This window comes from Saccopteryx bilineata, chromosome 6 (genome assembly GCF_036850765.1).
Source record: "Saccopteryx bilineata isolate mSacBil1 chromosome 6, mSacBil1_pri_phased_curated, whole genome shotgun sequence".
NCBI classification, from domain to species: domain Eukaryota; kingdom Metazoa; phylum Chordata; class Mammalia; order Chiroptera; family Emballonuridae; genus Saccopteryx; species Saccopteryx bilineata.
Genome location: NC_089495.1, coordinates 36,105,549 through 36,120,762, shown reverse-complemented (window position 1 = coordinate 36,120,762; position 15,214 = coordinate 36,105,549). Strand labels below are relative to the sequence as shown.

Here is a 15,214-nt window from a genome sequence, read left to right as displayed (position 1 = left end):
AAACTCTTTCCTTATCATTAGAGCATTTTGTTCTTTATTTAAGAGATATTTCTCTACCCTAGGTCATAAAAGTATCCTTCTACAATAAGGGTCGATAAATATTTTCTGTAAAGGGCCAGGATAGTATTAGGTTTTGAGGATTAGTAGTTGTATAGCAACTACTTAGCTCTGCCACTTCAGTACAAAAGAAACCGCAGATTATAGTCAATTAACGGGTGTGGCTGTGTGCCAATAACTCTTACTAACAAAAGCAAAGGGGGATCACACTGGGCCCACGGGCTATGGTTATATATTACTTTTTAAATGCTTTATATCTTACTTTTAGACTTAAATATATACTCTACCTGGAGTTAACCTTCTGTGTTATATGAGGTATGGGTCAAATTTTTTTTTCTTTTTGTGACAGAGACAGAGTCAGAGAGGAACAGATAGGGACAGACAGGAAGGGAGAGAGATGAGAAACATCAATTCTTTGTTGTGGCTCCTTAGTTGTTGGTTGATTGCGTTCTCATATGTGCCTTGACTTGGGGGCTACAGCAGACTGAGTGATCCCTTGCTTGAGCCAGTAACCTTGGGCTCAAGCTGGTGAGCCTTGCTCAAACCAGATGAGCCCATGCTCAAGCAGGAGACCTCGGGGACTCGAACTTGGGTCGTCCACATCCCAGTCTGACGCTCTATCCACTGCACCACCACCTGGTCAGGCAAAATAATTTTTTTCTTTAATGCAGTGGTTTTCAACAGAAATGATTTTGTACCCGGGGATATCTGACAATGTCTGGAGACACTTCTGATTGTCATAAGTGTGTGGGTGTGTGTATTGGGTGGGAGGATGTACTTCTGACATTTAGTGCATAGTTGGCAGGGATTTTACTGAATGACCCAGATGCATAAAACAGTCCAGAAAATAAGGCATTTTCATCAATAATATCTTATAAACCAACACAAAAATAACAAAAACAAAACAAAATAAAAACCCCACAAAATTATTACTGCTCCTCTCTTTAAAAAACAAAACAAACTGAAATCAACTAAGACCATAAATGTGTCAATCGCATAATCTACTCCCTCTTCTATATCCACATACTCAATCAAGTCATCTGATCTTCTCCATGGCACACACTCAGAATCCCCCAGCTCCATCTCCATAGAGCACACTCAGAATCCCCCAGCTCCATCTCCATAGAGCACACTCAGAATCCCCCAGCTCCATCTCCATAGAGCACACTCAGAATCCCCCATCTCCATCTCCATAGAGCACACTCAGAATCCCCCAGCTCCATCTCCATCTCCATCTCCATAGAGCACACTCAGAATCCCCCAGCTCCATCTCTATAGAGCACACTCAGAATCCTCCAGCTCCATCTCCATAGAGCACACTCAGAATCCCCCAGCTCCATCTCCATAGAGCACACTCAGAATCCCCCAGCTCCATCTCCATAGAGCACACTCCACTCAGAATCCCCCAGCTCCATCTCCATAGTGCACATTCAGAATCCCCCAACTCCATCTCCATAGTGCACACTCAGAATCCCCCAGCTCCATCTCCATGGCACACACTCAGAATCCCCCAGCTCCATCTCCATAGAGCACACTCAGAATCCCCCAGCTCCATCTCCATAGTGCACACTCAGAATCCCCCAGCTCCATCTCCATAGAGCACACTCAGAATCCCCCCAGCTCCATCTCCATAGAGCACACTCAGAATCCCCCAGCTCCATCTCCATAGTGCACACTCAGAATCCCCCAGCTCCATCTCCATAGTGCACACTCAGAATCCCCCAGCTCCATCTCCATAGTGCACACTCAGAATCCCCCAGCTCCATCTCCATAGAGCACACTCAGAATCCCCCAGCTCCATCTCCATAGAGCACACTCAGAATCCCCCAGCTCCATCTCCATAGTGCACACTCAGAATCCCCCATCTCCATCTCCATAGAGCACACTCAGAATCCCCCAGCTCCGTCTCCATAGTGCACACTCAGAATCCCCCAACTCCATCTCCATCTCCATCTCCATAGAGCACACTCAGAATCTCCCAGCTCCATCTCCATAGAGCACACTCAGAATCCCCCAGCTCCATCTCCATAGAGCACACTCAGAATCCCCCAGCTCCATCTCCATGGCACACACTCAGAATCCCCCAGCTCCATCTCCATAGAGCACACTCAGAATCCCCCAGCTCCATCTCCATGGCACACACTCAGAATCCCCCAGCTCCATCTCCATAGAGCACACTCAGAATCCCCCAGCTCCATCTCCATCTCCATCTCCATAGAGCACACTCAGAATCCCCCAGCTCCATCTCCATAGAGCACACTCAGAATCCCCCCGCTCCATCTCCATAGAGCACACTCAGAATCCCCCAGCTCCATCTCCATAGAGCACACTCAGAATCCCCCAGCTCCATCTCCATAGAGCACACTCAGAATCCCCCAGCTCCATCTCCATAGTGCACTTAGAATCTTCCCAGATCTTCTTCCTTAGCCCACTTTCAGAAGATATGGCGCTCTGTCACAGCCTCCTACGCAGTCCACCCTGCCTAGACTGGATAGTTGGGCGAGGATGCCAGCTTGGCTGGCACAGCTGGGAAATGTATTGCAGCATTTGGCTCTGTACTTGCTATAAGCTTTTTCTTGGCAATAGTTAGAATAACCTCTGGCACACAGGGTAAGTCTAAGGAAACCAAACCAGGAAATGTATGCTTAGCTCTCCTGGAGCAGAAGATGAACCAAGGTAGTCAGAAAGCCTCCAAGAAGCTGGTCTCTGTTGTGTGTGCCTGTGAGGGTTCCAGAGTGTCTAGTCCCAGAGCTCAGTGTGTGTCCTTCCTGCTCTTGGCTGTTCTGGACTTCTCAAAAGAATGAGGGCTGGCCGGAAGAGACTCCTGGCCGGCCAGGGGAGCATTCCACAAGAACATTCCAGAGCCGCCTCCACAGTGAACGAGAATCGAGAGCACCATGGGGAATGCTGCAGGGACAGGGTTGAGAAAGGACCAGGCCCCCGAAGTGGCCCTGGGCTCCAGCAGCCGTGTGCAGACAGAGGGTAGGCAGCGGCAGGGGAGCTGTGCTCAGCTGGCTTGGGGGCCACCAGGGGTGGCTGGGTGAGACCTCCTGCTCATTGAGCAAAGTGTCCCTGCCTGGGTCCTCCTGGCCAACAGCAGAGTCCCCAAGAACTAGGCTCTCATACCCCACACGGACAGCCCAAGGGTATGTCCTACAGTTCCAAGCCCCGGCCTGGCCGGCTCAGTCCAACCAGGCTGCCTGCCGGTCCCAGAACCAGCCACAAGGTGGCTCGGTCTGGGGTCCACTTATAGTGTGAGCTGGCACACACATCCACCTTGGGCAGAGAGCATGAGTGGGGAAGCCCACAGAGCTGTGAAGAGAGGCTGGGTGAGGACCATCTTTGCGCACAGGAGCTTGGCTGGTGATGGACATTTCATGAGAATACGGTTGGCTGAAGCGGCTCAGGGACCGCCGGACATGTGCTCTCTGAGGCTTAACACTTATCCTGTGTCTCTTACGTCTCATGCACCAATGTGGAAAATTTCCTGAGGAACCTCTTAGACTAGTTTTCTGAAGTCCTGAGTCCACAAAACTCCCACCCAGATGCTGCTCACAGTTTAGGAAGAACAATAGGAAGGACGCGGCCAGCACAGCCCGAGCGAGCTGCACCATGCCCCTGAGGGTGGGCCAGGTGGACCTGGGGCCTGGACATGCACCTGGGGCTATAGGATGGGCAGGGGAGCAGAAAAGTAGGTTCAAGCCAGCAGGAGCCCCAAGGACACAGGTGAGTGAGCCAAGGACCCATGGGGACTTTCTGTAGAGCGGACCCTGGTTATTCGAGCCAGCTCTGTTAGAACCTGGGTATCTAAAGCACTTCCACCTTCGTGTGTCCCTCCAAGTCACCTTTGTACCTTCATTCCCCAGTCTGGTCATCCCTGAGAGAGTGTGGCCCAGGAGGTCCCTCCTGATGTGTGTCTGCAATCGCCCACTCCTCCCAGTGTCATGGGGATCCCTGCCCCTTCAAAGGTGTGTCAGCCAGCTGGTGAAAAGGGACGATTGCTTCCTCTCACGCGGGCACATTCGGGGTCATTCCACCTTGCCACCGCCGTGGGCAGGGCCTCTGCTGCAGTCCTCCGGCCATTCCCTCTTCCTGAGAACCCTCGAGGGCTTTGTGCTGTCCGTGTGGCCACTCCCACCTGGCTCTCCACACGCGCATTCCTTCGTTGTGGGTGGATTCTTCAGGGTTCTCTCCTCCCTTCCGAACCCAGCTTATCTCCGAGTCAAGTTGTGACTTATACACTCGTGTTCAGCAGCCGGGAGGACGTAAAGACACCGAAACCACCCCTGCCTGACTCTGTGCCTGGCTGCTGTGGTGTTCAGGATGAACGCTGTAAGAGTGACAGGACGAGGCTGGGGGACTCTCAGCTGCCGTCTGAGGGGCAAGGTCTGGAAGTAAACAAAACCCACACCTGCCCGACTGCCTCAGGCCAGACACTGGGAGTGGCTACTTTAAAATAAAATAAAACAAAGACCTCAGTCTTAGGGGAAGCATTCAGTCGTCGAGTACGACCCCACTACCCGCTGGGAACTCTGCGACCCTGAACACCGGCCGTGACGGCAGCGCCGGCTGCAGGGCATGTGGCCCTTCCCTGACCGTCAGGCACATCAGGCACAGAACAGGTGTGTGCCCCTGGAACGTCCCCCGTGGCCCCTGAACTCCCCTTCAGGACACGGGCCTGGGTGACCTCCGCTGGGTGTCTCCCAGTCTCCACACGCCTTTTCATACAGCTGGTGTCGTCGTTGCCCCTCTCCCTCCCTCCCGGGGTCAGAGTGTGAGGACTGTCTGCCCCACCGTCACTCACAGCCCAGGAGCCAAGGCCCAGCGGGAGCCCTAAGCGGACACTGTTCACAGAGAAAATGTGAGGCTGAGCAGTAAGGGGGCTTGTCCAGGGGACACGAGCAGGTGCTGACCCGCAGTTTCCTTCACCCCCCCCACACCCTGCTCGGAGGGGGCCCAGGGGCCGCCTGCTTTTCCTGAGTAAACGGGCCCATGTCTCCCACAGAGCGGCAGCTCCCTGGGGACAGGTGACTCAGCAGGCACTGGGGAGTCGCCGGTGAGTGGGCAGAAGGGATGCCGTGCACAGGGCCTCCCTCGGCCTCAGGCACATGGCATAAGCCTTTCTCCTGTCCTTTACCCAGAGCTTTTGAGCTCTCAAGATGCACGGGGCAGCCTGACCAGGCAGTGGCGCAGCGGATAGAGCATCGGACTGGGACGTGGAGGACCCGGGTTCGAAACCCTGAGGTCGGGCTTATCTGGCTTGAGTAAGGCTCACCAGCTTGAGCCCAAGGTCGCTGGATTGAGCAAGGGGTCACTCGGTCTGCTGTAGCCCCCTAGTCAAGGCACATATGAGAAAGCAATCAATGAACAACTAAGGAGCTGCAATGAAGAACTGATGCTTCTCATCTCTCTCCCTTCCTGTCTGTCTGTCCCTATCTGTCTGTCTCTCTGTCTCTCTCTGTCACACACACACACACACACACACACACAAAAGATGCAAGGAGCAGGGACTGCCAACACAGAGTTAAAAAGGTTTCTGTAAATATTTTATTTTTCCATATTTTTAGATCAGAAAGAAGCACTTGGTAATAAAAATAACAGAATTATGTTCCTGGGTCCCCTCTGGCATATGCGGGCCTTCCGCCTCCCCCTCCGATCAGCTCCTTGGAGCCCAGCCTCACGCAGGATGCTTCGGGGGTGGGGGTGTCTTTCTGGGTCATTAACATTAGTCTTCTCAACTATTTACACATATATTACAAGGCAGAGAAAGGTCTCAGAAGGAACTCAGCTCGCGAGGGTTCAGTGTTTCGGGGAGCTGCTCACACAGGGTGGGCTGGGGTGACTGCCACCTGCCCTGCTTGCTGTGTCAAACAGAAAGCGTGAGGAGTGCGCTGTGGCTCCTCATCCTGCAGCAGTGGTCAGTCTAGGGGGTGGCCTGCTTGACCGGGGGACAGGAGTGCGACGTGATGTCACTGTGCTTGTAGGAGGCCTCGTCCAGGTCCAGCGTCTTCTGGTTGACCTCCAGCGTCATGCAGCCGCGGTAGAAAGCCGTGACTGGTGCTGAGGTCACTGGCACCTCTGTGACCGGTGGGGAAAAGAACAAACACAGTCTTAGGTTTGCTCCCCACCTGGTGTCCCCGTCACAGTGCTACTGGCACCGTGGGTCCCTCTCAGTCCCTGGCCTTTGTCCTCAAGGGCACCGTTTCCTTTACTTCCAGAATGTCACCAGCCTGGCTTGGCTACATGCCTGCAGGCAAGCACTGAACATCTGCCAGACGGGCTTTGGCAAGAAACCTCCCTTTACCCCCAAGGAAGTATACACAGATACTCAAATCAGTTAAATAAATATTATCTTCTTCTTGGCCCAAATGAATCATTCATGCTGCAGGGCTCCCCGGCCCGCTCGCACCCTCTTCAAAGCTTTGTTTATGAAAACTAAATGGAGTTTGTGTCTGGTAGCCAAGACAGAAACCCTGCTCTCTGAAGCGAGTGAGAACCTGCGCTGAGGCATGGGAGCAGACGGAGACCGGCTTACATAACAAGCACCTGGCCCTCGTCCGCCTTTTACCACTTTGCCCTGATCACTAGGCTCCTGACAGGCTCCTGACAGGCACCACGGGCAAGGGCCCTCTCCAGCTGATCAGAAGCAAGCCCTGCCCATCCGGAGGAGGCAGCTGCATGCTGGCCCACCCTGGGCGGTGACTCTGTTCACTGCCACAGCAGCTGGGCACCAGGACTCAGGGGGGAAGGCAGGCCCAGGCGCTGGGGCACCTGGCTCCAGCCTGGCCCGCGCTCAGCTAGGCCTTCCCACGGACCTTCGCCAGAGCCACCCTCCGACGCATGCTCAGCTGGGCGCTCCCGGAGGATGCGGGCGGGGGAGGGGGGAGGGGGGGCAAGGCAGGTTCGGGCTGCCGCTTGTTCCCATGAGCATGTCCTCAACCTCAACTATCAGCTGCTAAGCTGGTGTTGATGAACATGAAGGCAGCACAAGGGCAGCACTGGGCCTCTCTATATTTTCTCTGTATCTAAAACAAAAGTCCGTCTCAGGACAGAAACTGGCAGTTCCGTTTGCGGTGAGTGAGCTGGGGAGGGTCAGGACAGGAAGTACTTCAGCCTCTGAGCGTGCAGCCCCCAGGGGGCCCTACCTGGCAGCCCCCCAACGAAGGTGAGCACAGAGCCCTGCAGGTGACTCCCGAGGACAGCCAGCTTCTCCTGCAGCTCTGCAGGGCTCACTTCACTCTGGCCTTTGGTGCCGTCAACCGCCAGGGTGGCCCCGTCCTCCTTCACGGAGATGGTCACCACATGCTCTTGGCTGTCACAGACCTTGATCTCCATCAGGGCCAGGGTGACGTTCTCCACGGCCAACACGACCAGCTGCAAGGGAGAAACACACCTGAGCCCTCGGGTGGGGGCAGCACAGCCCTGCAACTTAGACCCTGTGTGCCCTGTCCTGGGCTGCAGGCCTCCCAGTCTGCTCCACGCCCTGAGCCCCCCTTGGGGCCGGGGGCTCCTGCGGGCCACGGGCATCACAGGAAGCCACCAACGCAGAGCAGTGGACATAAACATCCCGGCAGGCAGCTGGGCCCTGCTGTCTGGGGTGCTCCTGCCAGGTGGAACCCGGCTCAGAAACTGTGATAAACACGGACTAGAAACACACTCTGAACGCCCAGAAGAGAAATGCTCTGTAGCACAGGCAGGCTTGGACTCTCCTCCTCCCTCCCTCTCCCCACCCAGCGGTCCCCACAGCCACGTCATTGCCTGGGACTGGTGTGAGAGTGGACCCGTGCCGTGGTGTGGCGGTGGGGGTGGTGGTGGTGGTGGTGGTGCGTCTGGGTGTGAACTACACCGGTTACTGCTCGGTCCTGGTCAGGACTGCTTTGAGGACAGGCCCAGGACTGCTTTGAGGACAGTCACCCGACTTGGTGAACGGGTACTCCCCTAGGTCACCCGTTTCCCACTTTGGACAATGGCGAGAGAAGGAAACCTAATTCTAGTGCCTCTCAGCTGTTCTCTAAGAAAACAGCCCAAAGACCAGAGACAGCTGACTTAGAGTCAGGATGGTAGGGAGGGGTGTGGACTGTGTTAAAGTGGACAGGGCAGGTCCTGTCTAGGGGCAGCTGTCAGAGCTCTGCCTCTGTCACCCAGGGAACGATGTCCTCAGAGGGTCCGGGCTGTGATTGCACATCTGCCTTTTCAAGAAAAACAGGAAATCTGGATTTGTTAGTAAAGTCATCAACTTAAATATGGGCAACAGAGTCGAATGGTTCTAAACCACTGAGGCGGCCAACTATACAGGCGGGAGAGTGACCCCACTGTGCACTCTGCTTCCAGGCCCCTGGCCCCCCAGCCGTGACCCCACTGTGCACTCTGCTTCCAGGCCCCCGGCCCCCCAGCCGTGACCCCACTGTGCACTCTGCTTCCAGGCCCCCGGCCCCCCGGCCGTGACCCCACTGTGCACTCTGCTTCCAGGCCCCTGGCCCCCCGGCCGTGACCCCACTGTGCACTCTGCTTCCAGGCCCCTGGCCCCCCGGCCGTGACCCCACTGTGCACTCTGCTTCCAGGCCCCTGGCCCCCCGGCCGTGACCCCACTGTGCACTCTGCTTCCAGGCCCCTGGCCCCCCGGCCGTGACCCCACTGTGCACTCTGCTTCCAGGCCCCTGGCCCCCCGGCCGTGACCCCACTGTGCACTCTGCTTCCAGGCCCCTGGCCCCCCGGCCGTGACCCCACTGTGCACTCTGCTTCCAGGCCCCTGGCCCCCCACCCACACCAGCTTAGATGTACAATTGTGTCAGGGGACATATGTCAACGTCTTCAAGCCGCGCACGGCTGGTCAGACTGGGTGAGAGACGGGTAAGGGTGGGAAGGAACTCCCACAGCAGGGAAAGGGGGACCCAGCCCCAGGGAGGGCTGCTGGCTGGAAGCGGGGGCAGCCCCTCTACCCTTGAGGCAGGAGAGCAAATAGTACCTGTTTTTTGAGCTTCTTGGTCGAGTGGTAGTCGACCAGGGCCACCGAGAGGCCGACAGTGTGTTCGTCAACCACCAGGGCGAACAGCACCCCCGTGTCGGTGGCGGGGCGGATCCGAGCCACGACCTCTATTTCCCAGGTTGTTTCGGTCCCAACGTCCGAGGATGTCCGCACTGCGAGGAAGATGGCGCATCAAGAGGCCATACAAACAAGGGAAAGATGGGAGTGAGCAGGGTGTGCCAGCAACAGCCCCCAGCCCTGCCCTGGGCACTGCAGCAGCAGTTGGGAAGCCAAACAATAACTCAGTGCTGAGCTTTTCAGAAACCATCACTGTTGGAGCCAACGGCCCAGAGCTGGGAAGTGACAGGACAACTTGGGCACTTGATTCAGGCTCCACTCACAGTCAAAAGGCACCAGGGCCACCTGAGGATGGCTGCTTCCTTCCTGGCCATGCCAGCGTCCTGACCTCCCCAACACCCAACTGAGTGACCACCAGACGAGATACTCAGGCCTGCTGGGACCACAGGCGCAAGCCTGCCATGTGGGCCAGGGGTGTCCACCCACCCTGGGCTCCCTAACTTCCTCTCTTGTAGGACTCAGCTTTTTCCACAGAATGTGGTGTTGCTTGGAAGTTCTTTGAAGAGTTTAAAATGCAAATAGAAGCTGCCACATATATAATGTTATAGTCTGAGTTGCATTTCATTTTTTACTATTATAATGCCTCAGTGGAGTGATTTTTTTTAAGATGCATTATATATAGCATATATAAGTGATATATTATATAAAATTCATCTAAATGAAATATGTATATACTGTCTATCTATGTCTTAAACAGTTCCAAGAACCACATTTTTGTAGAATGGGCTGGATCTTGGTTCCCTGAGGGCATGTACCATTCCGTGATTCCTCCTTATGTTTGAATAGGGTGCTGCTGAAGATGCCGGAAGAAAGCCTCTGCCCTCTTGGTGTTTAAGTGTTTCTATCACATAAGAACTTCAGATCCTGATGAAGGGGCAGTGTTTAGGCAGAACAGCACTGAAGCGATGTTGGCACACATTCGAGCTCAGCTGGGGTTAGCATCAAGGGTGAAGCATGACACTAGCATCCATCTCTCCCCACTGGACTGTGAGCTCCTCGAATTATCTGTGGGTCTCATGCCTAAGTAGCGTCTGTTGTGGTCAGTCCTCAAGAATTGCTTATTGAACAAAATGCACACAGAATTTTGGAAAAATAACCATACACACACACACACACACACACACACACACACACACAGCATTTTCCTCTGTTGCCAAGTTCCCGTTTTATTTGTGAAGGAAGAGAGAAGAGTGTTCTCTGGTAATGTGAGGTTCCCCTCTGCTGGGGTTTAGGCAGATGGCTGGCTGTCAGGGCATTTTTGAAGGCACCAATGCCTCGGTTCTCCTTGGGAAGTTTTCTCAGGCACAGGACAGGATTTACCATGGCCCCCATCCTACCCCAGGCTTCTCAAACCTCGAGACCAAGTAAGTCCAAACCGGTTTTGAACTATTACGAGTGAAAGAGTACAGAACCTGTAACTTCCCAATGAGTATTTTCTGTTATAAAGTGGACATTAACGGTATAGTTCAAGATTTATTAAAATGCATCCAGTCCTAAATACCACTTGAACTTCGCTGTCACAGAACTCACAGACCAAATCCACACAGCAAAAATGGTAAGCAGTCCGTGACATAGATAGTCATGGGAGTGTTTGCAGTCATTATACCTGTGATGCCTTTGTTATAGCATAAAAAATGTTAATAATGTTAAGTGAAAAAAAGAATTAAATATTCTATAGTACATGACTTGATGTTAAATATTATAATGATGTCCTAGCTTTCTATGTACAAAGACGAAGGCTAAAGGAACAATGTATGTATTATAACAGGAGGTACAATTAGGAGAGAATGGTTCTTTTCTCAGAACTCCCTTTAATGACACAGTAATGCTCTGACAAAAAAGAAAAGATACCAAGGAGGATGGTGATACCTGGTCCTGAAAGGATGGCTGGTCTGACTAAGGAGGAAGAAGCAGGTCTCCTCTCTGCCTTGCCAGATGGGCCCTCCTTGAACGTGGAGGTCCCGCTGGGAGCTGGGGATGATGTGCGGAGGTGAGGTTTGAAGGAGGGAGCATGCTGCCTGCCCTGGGGTGATGAGCCGGGCAAAGCCATACAAGGCTCAGAGTTTAGGAACAGAGAGGGGCTAGGGGCACCCTAGGGGAGACTCTTGCAGGGTGGGAATGAGGAGAGAGGCAGGGCCAAGCCAGAAATGGCCCAGGACAGATGGCCCCTGCAGCAACGCTGGGATCAGGGCAACAGTGGGCCACGGAAGAGAACGCGTGAAGCATTCCCACAGAGCCAGCCTGGGCCAGGTGTGGGCCAGGGGCCAGGGGCCAGGGAGACTCGGAAAGCACCCATAGCAGCTATTGGACGGAGAAGGCTCTGGACGTGGGCTCCCTGTGCAGGCTACAGGGAGCTTGTGAACACGCCGAGAGAGCTCGCACAGTTCTGGGCACGTGCATTTTCCCGGGCCAGGATATATGACTCTCCTAACATTCCCAAGCTCAAAGCCACTGGAGTTCATATGTCTATGAACTTAGGCATAGTGATGATGGAGGGCTCCAGCTGGTATGTGCTCAAGAATTAAAGGTTCATTTTAAATCTGAGAAGACGAGCAGGGAAAATCTGTGAGTCCAGAGTAAGACAACAGCATTTCTGAGCCATCCCCCACCCATCCAATCATCCGTGCCCACGTCCAGAGCAGGGTCGGTATCACTGGGCGATGGCTAACGTGATCTGGAATGTTAATTCGTTTTGTGTCAAGTTTATGATTAAGTGAATACTTATTTGTCAGCACGCTGGAGTTATTTGTTTTTACTGTAAATTGGCACTAATTTGATAATAAAAGGAAACAGAGAGATGTGTGGTGTTTTGTGTTAAGAAATTAAGGGCTCTGCTGTACGGAAGTCAGGAGGGCGTCTGGCTGACCCCCTGGAGCTACACGCACTTCCGAGACCACTGTTACTGATGGACGAGGGGTACCCCACTGACCTCAGGCCCAGCCCCTCCGTGCCCCCCACACACACTCAGAGGGCCCCCACTGCCAAGCCCGCCTCTCCTCCCGTCCGTTCGTCTCCTGCCTTCTGCCCGCTGGCTGCAGGTGCCGCAGACCAGCTTCATGTCCCTTCACGTGCGTTTTCTCCAGGTACAAATGAAAAGCCCCTTTGCTGCTTTCCACACTGGCCCAGTGAGCCTCAGTTCTTTGGAGAATGTCCGCCTTCCTGGCCATGTTCCGGGGCTGGGTCACCGGCTGCTATTCATCTGCCGTGGCCCTCTCCTTCCCGGGTTCTTCTTTTCCTTTTGAACCCTGAGTTCACTAGAGTCCTCACGGCAATCACCCTGAGATGTTTAGCTTTTACGCCCTGTGAGTCAGTGGTCATTGCACTGTCAAGTACGGTTCAGGAAGCTTCTCCGCCCACTCGGACACACCTGAGCTTGTTTTGTCTCAGAACCTCCGGCAAAGCGCCCTCTTTGAGAGCACTCTCCTCCGACTCGGCTCCCCCGCCCAGCCTCCGCAGCTCCAGCAGGGGGCCACCTTCTCCCCCTCCACCCGGTTTTCCTCACCTCCTCACCGGCTGACTCCAAACAGACCTGAGAGGTGGGCCTGTGCCCTCCCTTGCCGTGTCCTGCCCCACAGCCCGTGGTGGGGGTCCCTGACAGTCATCCTAGGGAAGAAGCTGTTTCTTGGTTTTTCTATTGTTTAGTGTCTACTGGCTTAAAGTACAGCCCCAGCCATCCCCACCTAGGAGCCAAGACTTACCGTAACCAATGCTGAAGAAAGCAAATCCGTTCCCGGGGTAGAAGGACCCTTTCTCCGTCACAGAGAAGCACTGCATTTTCGTGTTCATTTTAACTGTTTCTTGGATGGTGCTGTCCTCCCCGTTCATTAGGTTCCAGCTCCTCATGCAGCCGTCCAGGCGGGGGTTTATCTGGAAAGACACAGAAATCCCAGTGGTCTTCTGGGAGCCACAAGGCTCCCAGACACCATGATGAGAGGCTGCGTGGCTGGTGCCACACCCGGCAGATGAACAGGGTCCCCTCTGGGCTCATGTGGACGTCTGCGGCAGAATGGACAAAACCCTATGTGTGGATGTTCTTTATTTCACAAAAGGGCGCTTTACTTGACAAGTGACTCGCTGCAGGGACACCTCCGAGCATAGCACACACGGTGGGCCCTCTTTCCATGCGGGATAAGGAGAACACGTGTCGCGGAGTGAACCCCAGCTGCTCTGTCTGCGCTGCATGTCCCCACTCGGGAAGCAGAGCGAAGAGTACTGACTACACAGGGTGTGGGGCGAGGCAGCATCTACCCAGCAGGTGCGCCGGCATGCTTACCCGGCACCCAGGTGGAAGTCCAGGGACCAGCAATTCTGAGTCCAGCCCCGGCCATCCACTTTCTAGGTGGTTTTAAGCACATCAGGGTTACCTCAGCTTTTACCTGTGCACTGAGGAAATGGTAACTACAGGATGGGAGCCCTGCAACGAGGGCCTGATACTGGAGGACATCCTTCCTCCACCCCCAGAGGGAAGACAGTGCTAATACCACCCGCTCTGTGGAACATCAACATACTCATGACTCATTTCTCATATTTGGTGTGGAAATCATCATCACAGTGCCAAAGGTTCTGGCCACGGACATCAGCATGCTGGGAGATGGAGGGACACAGATGAGGGGCAAAGGCATGTGGGGTGGGAAAGGGTGAGCAAAGGCAGGGCTGAGAATGACCAGTACTGACCTCCCCATTAGGTCTTTTTCCCCTATGGAAATCCTGGCAGGGTTAACACCCCACATGTTCTTGGGAATTGTCCAAAAAAGTTGATTGCTCTTTTTTTGTTAAAGAATAATTTCATTGTGTTTTATCTCCACTGCAAAATAGACATTTTTATTATCAATTCAGAGGAAAACTCAAAGGAGTCTCACAGAAACTGATGGTGAGATTAATGATATAAGCTGCACCTGCTACTTGTTAATGTCTAGAAAATGTTACCTTTCTCCTGGGTCCTTTGCCAAACCTGGTTAATGCTTAATGCATTGCACTTAAACCTTGTCTTCAGACCGATCCCAGGTTCTGACCCCAGGGACTAGTGACGGCACTTACAGGCTGGACGAGGTCTTTCTCCTTGAAGGGAATGCCTCCCACGGTCAGGTTCAGATGGTACAGCCCTCTGTTCTGCCGAAACAGATCCCCAGCCACCACGATCCTCATGACAGCATCCTTGTTCACCTTGATGACCAGATTCTGCTCCAGCTCCTCAACGGAGATCTGAAGAAAACCAGTGCCGTGAGAGGTGGGAGTGCACCCTCTGAGGAGCACCCAACCTCGGGGACCACGCTCATCACCACCTGGGGCCAACAGACACCCAACCTTAGGTTGACTGTGCTCGTCACCTACATCGCCCCCCTGCCTCCGTGTGCCCACAACCTCCGTGCAGCCGGTGGGGCGGCTCAGGCTCTGCCAGGTCCTCCCTAGCACTGCTGCACCTCCTCCTCTCCCTGAAAGGAGACCTGCTCAGAGCCGCTCCTCTCACCTCGTGTCTCAGCACCCTTCCCTAACCCTCAGCCAGGGAGTGGGAACTGTGCCTGACGTCATCGCCCCACAGGGTCAGCTTTGATGTCACCGCCCTACTGGGTCAACCCTGACGTCACCGCCCCTCTGGGTCAGCCCTGACGTCACCACCCCACAGGGTCAGCTCGGATGTCACTGTCCCACTGGGTGAGCCCTGATGTCACTGCCCCACAGGGTCAGCCCTAACGTCACTGCTTCCTCATTTTGGTCCTTCTTATCCTTAGCTGTGCACCGTGAAGGCAGGAAGATTTATTTCTAAATCTCCAACACTTAACTCAGTATCTGGCTAACACTGAATGCTAAATGAGCACATGAATTCATTGTAAAACTTTCCATTCGTTTCTGTCTGTGTAGAAAAAATAAATCAATCTATCGCTCTATATACTGTGTTTCTTCCTAATCTTCCAGAAATCTATCAATTTCCTCTTTGGCTAACATGGAGAAACCTTTAGGAACTTGGGTCTGAGTTTGGTCAAAAGAAGGTGGTGTCTGTGTGGGGGTGCTCCCGGGGGCAGGGGACCGGTTAGAAACGGCAGGACGGCAGGAAAC

General features: G+C 54.0%; 1 protein-coding gene across 1 annotated transcript in view; it reads right to left on the bottom strand.

Moving 5' to 3' along the window:
* Positions 1 to 5,581: 5,581 nt before the first annotated feature.
* The window catches only part of GAS6 (growth arrest specific 6), a 42,456-nt gene continuing 32,823 nt past the window's right edge, over positions 5,582 to 15,214 (bottom strand). The window contains exons 11-15 of the mRNA XM_066238045.1: positions 14,198 to 14,362; positions 12,859 to 13,027; positions 9,023 to 9,195; positions 7,203 to 7,431; positions 5,582 to 6,135 (exon numbers count right to left, since the gene is read on the bottom strand). Coding sequence (XP_066094142.1) covers positions 5,981 to 6,135; positions 7,203 to 7,431; positions 9,023 to 9,195; positions 12,859 to 13,027; positions 14,198 to 14,362 — 891 coding nt within the window. The 3' untranslated portion in view covers positions 5,582 to 5,980. The remainder of the gene's footprint in view (positions 6,136 to 7,202; positions 7,432 to 9,022; positions 9,196 to 12,858; positions 13,028 to 14,197; positions 14,363 to 15,214) is intronic.